Source organism: Alosa alosa, chromosome 17 (genome assembly GCF_017589495.1).
Source record: "Alosa alosa isolate M-15738 ecotype Scorff River chromosome 17, AALO_Geno_1.1, whole genome shotgun sequence".
NCBI classification, from domain to species: Eukaryota; Metazoa; Chordata; class Actinopteri; order Clupeiformes; family Clupeidae; genus Alosa; species Alosa alosa.
Genome location: NC_063205.1, coordinates 29,165,711 through 29,177,457, shown reverse-complemented (window position 1 = coordinate 29,177,457; position 11,747 = coordinate 29,165,711). Strand labels below are relative to the sequence as shown.

Sequence of the window (11,747 nt, the reverse complement as noted above, 5' to 3'; positions counted from 1 at the left end):
AGCTGTCTGGCCATGTCTCTACGCTAGGTTCTGTGTGTGTGTGTGTGTGTGTGTGTGTGTGTGTGTGTGTGTGTGTGTGTGTGTGTGTATGTGAGTGCGTGTAAGTGCGGGTGTGAGTGTGTGTGTGTGTATATGTGTGTGTGTATGTGTGTGAGTGCATGTGTGTGTGTGTGAGTGCATGTGTATGTGTGAGTCTGTGTGTGAGTGCATGTGTGTGTGTGTGAGTGCATGTGTATGTGTGTATGTGTGTGTGTGTGTGTGTGTGTGTGTGTGAGTGCATGTGTATGTGTGTGTGTGTGTGTGTGTGTGTGTGTGTGTGTGTGTGTGTGTGTGTGTGTGTGTGTGTGTGAGAGAGAGAGAGAGAGAGAGAGAGAGTACCTGCGCAGGTCTGCAGTGAGGTAGTGGCATTCCTCTTCTGTGGTGCCTTTCCTGGCTGAACAGGTACCCCACAGCTCAGAGTATAGCTGTTTTCAGAGTCTGTACAACAAACACACAAACATACACACACACACACACACACACACACAGACACAGACACAAACACACTAGTTAGAGTCATTGCATAGCAGTACCAGCTGACACCACATTAACCATCTCCTCCAGAAGAACTGACAGATATCACAGGCTCATTTTACCTGTAAAAGGGTAAAATGTTTACTTAGCATTTAATATGGGTATTTTTGAGTGCATGAGTGTGTGTGTGTGTGTGTGTGTGTGTGTGTGTGTGTGTGTGTGTGCATCTCTGTGTGTGTGTGTGTGTGTGAAGGTGTGTGGGTGTTATTGTCAGAATGACAGAACACCGTTCAGCTGTCTGGAGAGTCATTGGACCAGGCTTACCGGCTACAAATGGCCTAATGGCAGACTGAACATTTCTGTTGGCTTGTAGCTGTAGACTTCAGGGGATTGTGGGATTAAAAGTGGTTTTATATGACTTAACTATTCAACAAATGAACCCAGTGAGACCCAGATGTACACACGTACACACACACACACACACACACACACACACACACTCACACACACACAATATCAAGAAAACTCATCTAGACACGAACATCAGCTCCTTATGGTTGAACACATATATTGGTATCGAAATACCACCAGTCACTATTCAACAAATGCTGTTCATGACCCAAGTTGAACTATTTACATAACCACCGCAATTTACACACCTATTGACTTCCTTTTTTACACACACACACACACACACACAAAGTGGAGGAGTGAAGAAAGATGAGGAACACCAAGTTCATAAAACGCAAGATGATTAAATGTGACGGCTGTTGGACTCGCGACGGCTCTCAATCTCTCTTAGTTTTTTTCTTCTTCCTCTCCCTTCTCTCTCGCTCCGTAAAAAAAGGGGGGATATAAAAGCAAATATTTCACTTCTGGTGTAAGGGCCATCCGTCAAGCTCTGCCCTGCCGCCAGCCAACTCAAACTCGCCGGAGCGTTTATTTAAAAAGCACCACGGATACGCGGGTGGAAGCGGCCGAGGAATGCAAGCGCTCTCGAGATGTTACTCTTCGTTTTGAGCGTGTACGAGAGACGCTTTGTCGACGCTAATGGGCCGAGGAGGGCGACCCCATTTCATAAGCGACCCGCACAGAGGTCAGAAGAAGGGCAGTGATCCTCTGTAGCGAGAGAGAGAGAGAGAGAGAGAGAGAGAGGAGAGAGAGAGAGAGAGAGAGAGAGGAGAGAGGTGCAGGAGAGAAAGAGAGAGGTGAGTTGGAGAGAGAGAGGTGGTGAAAGAAAAAGTAAGTATAAGTAAAAGTATATATACTCTTTTGATCCCGTGAGGGAAATTTGGTCTCTGCATTTATCCCAATCCGTGAATTAGTGAAAGACACTCAGCACACAGTGAACACACAGTGAGGTGAAGCACACACTAATCCTGGTGCAGTGAGCAGCCTGCAACAACAGCGGCGCTCGGGGAGCAGTGAGGGGTTAGGTGCCTTGCTCAAGGGCACTTCAGCCTTGCCTACTGGTTGGGGTTAAAACCGGCAACCCTCCGGTTACAAGTCTGAAGCGCTAACCAGTAGGCCACGGCTGCACCCCAAAGACAGAGAGAGAGAGAGAGAGGGCCCTCTGCTGCCCTAGCAGCACAATTTATTTTGAAATGTGAGGATCTGAGGGACTCAACCTGAAACATGTACATACACATCACACACACACAAACACATGCACACACACACACACACACACACACACACACACACACACACACACCATCCTATTATTACTCTTGCTATTGTTAACAGACTGTGTTAACAGACACATACATGTTCCTGTGTACAGATGTGTGTGTATGTATATATACAGTACTGTATGTGTGTACATGTACTGTATATATGTATACACAGACCTACACACGCACGAACACACACACACACACACACACACACACACACACACACACACACACACACACACACACACACACAAATGCTATTATTTATTCTATGTTCACATGTTATACCCGCATTGCTGTATGTCTATTTTCTTTCTTTTGTTATTCTACTGTGTTATCTGTAACACTGGCTTTGGCAACACTGTATCCAAACAGTCATGCTAATAAAGCTCCTTTGAATTTGAATTTGAAAATTGAGAGAGAGAGGGGGGGGGGTGAGGGAAAGGGAGAGAGAGGAAGAGATGAGAAAGATTGATAGATTAAGGGGTAGGTCAGCAAATGTGCCTGTTTGCTCCGAGGCTAATCAAGGCCACTCTAGGGATGGAGCAGGGACAGATTGAGAGTTCATGCAGTGTGTCTATCCGTCAGATATACTAATGTGTGATGGAAGGAATTGAACACTAGAGGTCAGCATAGCATAAAGAGGGAACATCTCTGAATTGTTCACATGGAATCTTCTGGTCCTAGTCCTTGGTTACCTCAACAGGTATAGATTGAAGCTTGATTGACATGCCTAGGTACTGGTGTGCCTAACTGCAAAGATAAAGGCAACCAGTTTAAGAACCACAGAGGTTCTGTACAACAAATGAGCGCCAAATGAGTGTGTGTGTATGTGTGTGTGTGTGTGTGTGTGTGTGTGTGTGTGTGTGTGTGTGTGAGAGAGAGAGAGTGAATGAGAGAGAGAGAGGAATGGAGAGGGAGAGAAAGAATGAAAGAGAGAGATAGAGAGAAAGAGAGAGAGAGGGAGAGAGAGAATAAAAGAGAGAGAAAGAGCGAGAAAGACAGAAAGAGAAGGTGTGAGAGAGAAAGAGGGACACTGACCTGCGAGGAAGAGAGCGTTGGAGGGGCAGGACAGGGAGCAGGCCTCCACCCCTCCGCTCTTGGTGCAGCTGAGTTGGGCCCGTGGCGCCGGCTTCCCATTGGGCAGACACTTCACCGCCTCTGAGAGAGAAGCATGGGAGTGTTACCATGACACACACACACACACACACACACACACACACACACACACACACACACCTACTCAAACTGCAAATATAATATACTTTTACACCGACAGATACACATATGCATGTATAGCAATAGTTTATCCTCATCTTAACAGACACAGAGGGGTGGGTTTGGGGGCATACCGACACAGTCTTTCTTGTTCCAGTGGAGTTTCTTGCCAGGTGGACACACACACTCGTAGCCGCCCTGTGTGTTGACGCAGCCGTACTCACAGCTCCCGTTGTTGATGCTGCACTCATCAATATCTTAAAGTGAAACACACACACACACACACACACACACACACACACACACACACACACACTTCTGTATCAGCATGTCTGAGCTAGCTGACTAATTCATTATTTCAGTGTTATTTCTCTTGCTTTTCAGTCCTCTGTCTCTCTCTCATTTATTTCTCCTCTCGTGTTGTGCTTGTACATGTGTGTGTGTGTGTGTGTGTGTGTGTGTGTGTGTGTGTGTGTGTGTGTGTGTGTGTGTGATGAAGCTTACCTCCACAGTGTGTGAGACCATACAGAGTGTAGCCTTTGTGACACAAGCATTCAAAGCTGCCAGGGTAGTTGATACAGGTGTGGTCACATGCCCTCTCAAAGGAGCACTCATCGATGTCTGCGCACAAGAGAAACACTGCATCAGTCCACTCGGTTAGCTTTTCAATTATTCATTTAGCGGATACATTGACCTCATATGTCTTAAAATACAACATTCATTCACTTTCACTCACTCACTCACTCACTCATAGTTTAGTCACTCATTCACTTAATAATTCTATTCTCTCACTCACTCATTCACTCACTCACTCACTCACTTACATCACTCACTCACTCGCTCATTCACTTAATAATTCTATTTTCTCTCTCTCTCACTCACTCACTCACTCAATCACTCACTCACTCACTTACTCACTCAAAGACAAGAAAATGGATATGCAGGGAAGTGTAATCCAAGAGGATATTTGGACCACCTCTTGCTGACAAGAGACACAAGCACACTCACACACTCAGACACTCACACACAAAGCTGCGCAATCACTGGGGGTATTTGATGTTTTATCCCGGCAGGGACGATGCCAAGCACCTGGGCCCAGAGAGAGGAGGAGCAGAGAGAGAGAAAGAGAATGGAATGGGTGGAGGGAGGAGATACTGGCAGAGAGAGAGAGAGAGAGAGAGAGAGAGAGAGAGAGGTGACAGGTGGAGGTCTGATTCCAAGAGAAAGAGCCTGAAGGAGCAACGGTTCTTAGGGGTGTCTGATCCCTGACACTCAGAGAGGAGCTTACCAGAGATGTAGAACGGAGATGTAGGATGTTGTGTATGCTTCACTTTTAACCATGTACACACATGCACACACCTATACACACACACACACACACACAAACACACTATTCCTGTTGCGCTCATTTGTACTGATGATGGTGGTCGGATGAACACCGAAACGTTTTGTCAATTTGTATTCCTTTTAGCCAAGTGTTTTCAAATTACATACTTCTAAGTATTATCACCTGGATACCTAAATGACCCCACACACACACACACACACACACACACACAAACAAACAAACCAATAACACAATAAACACAAATACAGCACACAGTCACACCACTGCTGTTGCTTCCTCTTTCTTCTTGTTCCTCTCTCTCTCTCTCTCTCTGTCTGTGTGTATATATATATATATATATATATATATATATATATATATATATATATATATATATATACGTATATATTTATCCCCAGTGGTTTTTCTATTTGTATATTTGTTGCCCTGTCTAGTGTATTGTTCAGTATACTGTACTCTGCCATGGCTGGTGTTTACCCATTCCACCTAATGAGGGGGGCAGCGCTGGATTGGCACAACCAAACCTCTGCCAACACGAGCAGGTACGCCCACAAACATGCCCGGATACACAAACACAGCTGTGTGGCATTTATGTTCGGGCGGACAAAAGCACTGGCAGCTGGGTGTACTTAATAAAATAAAAATCATTTGTGTTGGGGGGGGGGGGGGGGGGGGGCCTGCTGGGACATGTTTGCAGGAATCTGCCTTCATCCTGGACGCCACGGAGGGCTCCGTCACCACATCACAGCACAGCTCAGACTGGCATGAAAGCCACCGCAGGGTGAAGTGCCACCACTGCTCACACTAAAGACATGTGCCACGCAGCCTGCCAAGCAGGGGGACGGCATCACATCAGACACTAGGGAAAACAGTAAAGCTAGGGTTGACATCTTTAGCTTGTTTATCCCCTTCACTGAAAAAATGAAATCTAGCCAAGTGTTATTAATCTTATATTAAGGTCAAAAAATCTATTTGGTATTGGTTTTAGTATGAAAAGACTTACCTAGCACTCTCTCGGTCATTTTGACTTAATTTAAGAAAACTTCTTAAGTTTATTTTAAGGAGTCTTATCAAGACAGATTTGCTTGTTTTTAAGACAACATTGCTTAACACACTGGCAGACAAATTTGCTTGTTTTCAGGATGAGACGTCCTAAAATAAGTCAAACTCTTCTTAAATTAAGTCAAATGATTTTACGAGAAAGCGTGAGGTTAAGTCTCTTCATACTAAAAACAATAAAAGCTAGATTTTTTGATCTTGATATAAGTAACACGTGGTTAGATTTTATTAGATAAGCAGTTTTTGCAGTGCTCTTCCTGCTTGATAAGCCCCAGTGAATGCTCTCCCAGGTTGTTCTGGTGGTGATGTTTTTTGGCCATGAAGGGTGCTTTTGTTAGTGCTTTTGTTTTTGTTGGTAAATGGGCTTGGTTGTTGATTGGTCGCTGTAGAACATCCCCTACCTACAGCACTGGGAATTTTACACCTCTCCTGGGTATATATGAAATCCGTTGTTCTTGAAAGTTTGAACAATTCCATTAGAGTGTATCTAATTGTACTTGTGGCTTTTTGTCAGTGACAATCGGATATTTATAATATCGGTTTAAATGTCATAAGTGCGGCAGTTAGAGTAAGACAAGAGAAAAGATGATGCATGATAGAAAAGCATAGAGGTGAAGACGCTGTAAAGTGGCGGAAGGATAGGACGATTCCAAGGGTTATTGGAACGATTATTATTATACAATTACTGTCTGTGTTAACACAGAGTAACTATTACAGTCTTTCATAGGGTCCACACTTTCAGCAGTGCCCCTGCATGGAGAGATAGAGAGAATAAGAGGAAGAGACAGAGAGTGAAACATGAGACGGACGACAGAATACAGACGGACAAGTGTCCATCACTCACCCTGGCAGGTGCGCTCGTTGGTCAGGAGTTTATGGCCCTTCTGGCAGCTGCACTCAAAGCTGCCCACCGTGTTACGGCAGAAGTGATCGCAGCCACCGTTATTCTCCAGACACTCATCGATGTCTGCAGAAATAGAAAGAGAGAGAGAGAGAGAGGGAGAAACAGAGGAAATCATTTCAAGTACTGTACTGTCAGTTATTAATTGCATTCGAAGCTCAAAGCAGTGTTTGAGCAGTTCATGCGGTTTATGCAAGGGATTTGTGTGCTTGTGTGTGTGTGTGCTTGTATGAATGTGTGTGTGTTTGTGTGTGTGTGTGTGTGTGTGTGTGTGTGTGTGTGTGTGTGTGTGTGTGTGTGTGTGTGTGTGTTTGTGTTTTAAAAGCCTGGGGTTTCCTCTGTTGTTATTTCTGTAATGGGAACAAACATACATTGGCTCTGAGCAAGATGGACAGATAGAGAGAGGGTGAGAGAACGAAGGGAGAAAGGGATGGAGTTTGCTGCATTGTTATTTGTACTGAGGAAACAAACACGTCTTGGCTCGGCTAAAGTTCAACATTAACACTGAACTGTGGTTGTAAAGAAAGTTTCCACAATGCTCTGACCACAGGAGGTCTTGCCAACATGGAATGTCACAGCTAGTCACGCACACGCACACAAACACACTCACACACACATGTGTGCACGCACACATACATACACACACACACACACACACACATATATACAAACACGCAACACACCCACCCTTAACATACATGAACACAAAGAACAGACAATCAACCAAACTAGCGTACACAATCAACTGCTGCTATTTGCCTTTTTGAGCCAGGAATCCCAAACAGTGATAGAACACAGAATTAAACTCATTTCTATTCGCCATATATTCATTCACTTTACCATTCATCTACTTCTGCCTGCTGTGTACACTCTGTATACACTCTGTGATTGGACCACAAACTTGTACATGTCAACAGATTCTCTTATGTTCTCTTTCGCCCATCCCTCTCTATCCCTCGTTTCATGCACCCACACTTCCATTGAATAAAAGCATGCACTTACAGCTTGGCTTTCGCTCCCCAAATCAGCACTCTTTCATTTCTCTATTCATTCCATCATTCATTCATTGCTTTCTATCTTTTATCATTCTTTTTTCCCCCTGGCATTGTCTTGGTTAGTCCTTCATGATGCCTTGCTTCCTCCCCATTGTAAGCACATAAGCAGAGGCTGTGTGTGTGTGTGTGTGTGTGTGTGTGTGTGTGTGTGTGTGTGTGTGTGTGTGTGTGTGTGTCATTAGGGTCATCAGCCCTATTCAGCATCATTCAATCCCAGCCAAGGCCACCATACAACTAGGTCTTATCCCATAACATGCCACTTACCTGGAAATAATGAAGCACAATGCTAGAGCAGAACACACACACATACTGTACACACACACTCTCTCTCTCTCACACACACACACACACACACACACACACACACACACACACACACACACACACACACACACACACACAGTGCCTCCAGGGAGAAAACTTCAGTAAACAGTAATTTGAATGTATGTGGTAGAAAAAGAGAAAATGGAAATGCTTATAACTTCATCTATCACACACACACACACACACACACACACACACACACACACACACACACACACACACACACACACACACACACACACACACACACACACAGTGCCTCCAGGGAGAGAAACGTCTGCCAGCCTTAAGCCTGTTTCACGCAACATCTTCACTCAATCCCTCCTGCACACACCAAAACACAACAAGACAAAGAGTCCGTGTGTGTGTGTGTGTGTGTGTGTGTGTGTGTGTGTGTGTGTGTGTTGAGGGTCACAATGTCTGCAGCATCTGCTGTGTCAGAAAAAGAATGAGAGTGACAGAGGACAAAACCTGAGGGAGAGAGAGAGAGAGAAATGATAAGAGAAAGAGAGAGTGGCGAGAAAGAAAGAGAGAGAGAGGTAGAGTTGGAGGAGGAGAAGGGGGACAATAGCATGGAAGATTACACCAGCTAAGCCCTTTTTGATTGGTGTTCTAAGTGATGAAAACCACTGCAGATTAGCGCCAAAGCCTCTGAACCCGCGGAGGAAGCCAAGCAGAAAACAGCCTGGGAACCCTGCCAGCCCAGCCCAGCAGGTCTGCTCTGGGACATCACCACTGACCTCAGATCAGCATGCAACCTCCAGCTTAGATCAGCTGAACCACCCTCACCCTCAGTAGCTCTATGGTTGGGCAGTGGGGGAGTCCTGCTCTGAGAACAGTATCAGCCAACTAACATTAGCCTCCGCTAGCTAGCACTAACATTCATCACGCTAAAGTAAGCAGTGAATGGGGTTAATGGCGGGCAGGTAGTGTGCGAGAGATGGATAGCATACTTGCACAGCCTCGTTTGAACTTAAAGGGGGGCAGGGTGGATGGAGTGAGTGGGGTGGGGAGGGGCGACTGGGGGGTTGAACGGAACTTTTGAGGCAGCTTGGTCGCCTCAGTCATATTTCACTTGGTGATTTTCAAAAACTGACAAAAGCTGATAAAAGCAAGTCAAAGACCCTTCTGTTTGTCTGTCTCTCTCTCTCTCTGTGAATGAATGAGGGAGATGGTGTGTCTCTTTTTAGGGTCAGACTCTTTTCCTCACACCCTTAGGGAACTGAGTTACCTCCTCAGAGTAAATATTTCACTTCCTCTCCCCTTACGTCTTTGCAAGATGATGATCTCCAATAGATGTACTGTAACTCCACACTCCTACCCACAAAGACTGTGGACTGAGATCAAGAAATGGGATACTGCAATGATTAGTAAGTTGTATTTTTTTCAGAGCAGAGCAGAGCATGTGTATATTTTTAAAAAGCTGAACAATTACAAGGCTCTACCTATCTATTTATTTGCCACTCTCTCCTCATTTTGACTGAACTACGCCATTTGTATTCTCTCTCCCTCTCTCACACACAAACTCTCTCTCCCTCCGTCTCTCTCTCTCTCCCTCCACTCTGGCTCCATATCATCCACTCTGAGAGTCATGGGGCTAATAATGTGCTATGTAATTAGCTTTAATGGACCTTAAATCAGCTTTGAGCTTAAATAAATACATTAAGCATTTAGACATCTTGAAATGATAAAAATGGGATTCCACAAGGACAGAAAGAAAGAGAAAACAAGTGAGAGAATGAGAGAAAAATAGAGAGAGAGGGACCTAATGAGACAAAATAAATACCGTTTGGCTTTCAGTGAATAAAATTAAAACTGCATATTGATATATTAAGTTGAGTGCAAATTACTGCACACACACACACACACACACACACACACACACACACACACAGACACACAGACACACACACACACACACACACACACACACACAATAACCTTGTTTGGGTCTGTGTCTTGTTAACACATCATTAACTCTCCAGAAAGTGAATATATTGATATTGATTTATGGCAGGGAATCGTATAGCCAAGAAGAGAAAAGATGCAAAGAAAAGGAAAAAGAATAAAGGAAAAAGAGAACGCAAACGAAAGGCAGAAAGAAACAGCCGTATGAATCTGGCGAGCTGCAGGAGTAGCCTTTTTAAAAACGTCTGATGACTTTTGGGCATCTGAATTTCTGGCCGTAACACTCAGAAATGTGTGGCCCTTTCTTTTTCCTCTTTAACGAAAACAACACAGAGCGAACAGAGACAAAAAAAAAAGCAATTATAAGCAGCTGCTTTCTATGGACACCAACCTGTTCAAATAATTACCGGCCAAGGTGCCGGGGGACGCGGGCTCGCACCAAAAAAGCAGCCCCCTCCTCTCTCCCTCTCTCTTTGGCGCCGAGCTCGGGATGCTAATCCCGCTGAAATATCTGTCCGCGGGCCGCCGCGTGTTTTGCCCAGATTTACAAGGCACTTGTGTTTGCTTTGTTGGTATAAGAACTTTGCCATGCAATAACAGCAACCTGGGTGCGCAGCGCCGCAGCCAAGATCCACCCCTGCCGTCTGCGGAACAACAAGCTGCTCGGCCTCATGGGCTCAGGCCTGTGCAGAAGTCATATAAGGTGATGGCAAGCGAAGTGTTATTGTGTGGATCATTGGACTTGACGTGTTAATGCAGCCGATCTTGCAAAGCATTCACACTTTTCGCTCTTTTCTTTTTACACAAGTGTGTATGTGTGTGTGTGTGTCTGCTGTCTTGGAGAGCAACGGGTGAGTTGAGAGACCGGTGGATGGAATTTGTCTCTAGTGTAAGCTTAATCCCCCCTCTCTCACACACACACACACACACACACAAAACCCCCACTCTCTTAGTCTTAGTGCGATAAAGTCAGGCTGGCCTTTCCAGGGAATGCTAAACTTTTACCACTGCTCGACTTACAAGAACAAAGCTCCAGTTTTCATAGTCATACATATTTCATTTATTAGGCTTCATCTATTTTTGTGCTGTTAGTACTGTATTTATCTGTAGCCATTATTTGCTTATTCAAAAGGACATTGTTGTTTTGTTTTTGTTTTTTTTTGTTTGGTCCCTGAGTGATTTCTTCATTTTCTTGTTCTCCTGTTCACTGACACTAAGACGGTGCCAGCTATTTCTGCCTTTTTCATTCCTCCACTTTACCCACAAGCCCAAAAGAATGCAGGCCAGTGGGAACGTGTCTAAGGTACCAGTCCACCAGACCAACAACACACACATACACACACTTGCAGGCATGTAGACACAATCACACACACATGCACACACACACACACACACACACACACACACACACACACACACACACTGTTTTTCTATCTCTTTGACACACACACAAACACACAGACATACACAAATGCACAGAGAACACACACACACTTGCAGACATGCAGACACAATCGCACACACACACACTCACACACACACACACCTACACACCCAAACATCCAAACATGTGCACAGACGTGCTTGCATCCACATAACTCATCAGCCCCCAATGACACAGAAATACAAGCACCTTCTAATCAAACATCTGGAAAATGTTCACCATTTCTTCTCCCTCTCTCTGTCTTTCGCCTCTCTCCCTCCCTCTGTCTTCTCCCCCTTTCTCTCTCTCTCTCCCTCCCTCC

General features: G+C 44.8%; 1 protein-coding gene across 2 annotated transcripts in view; it reads right to left on the bottom strand.

Moving 5' to 3' along the window:
- Positions 1-11,747, bottom strand: part of scube1 (signal peptide, CUB domain, EGF-like 1) — a gene marked incomplete in the record, with an annotated part of 93,413 nt that overhangs the window by 7,985 nt on the left and 73,681 nt on the right. For both annotated transcript variants that reach the window (XM_048267913.1, XM_048267914.1), the window contains 5 exon segments: positions 379-477; positions 3,231-3,350; positions 3,542-3,664; positions 3,912-4,028; positions 6,659-6,781. In XM_048267913.1, the coding sequence (XP_048123870.1) occupies positions 379-477; positions 3,231-3,350; positions 3,542-3,664; positions 3,912-4,028; positions 6,659-6,781 (582 nt within the window).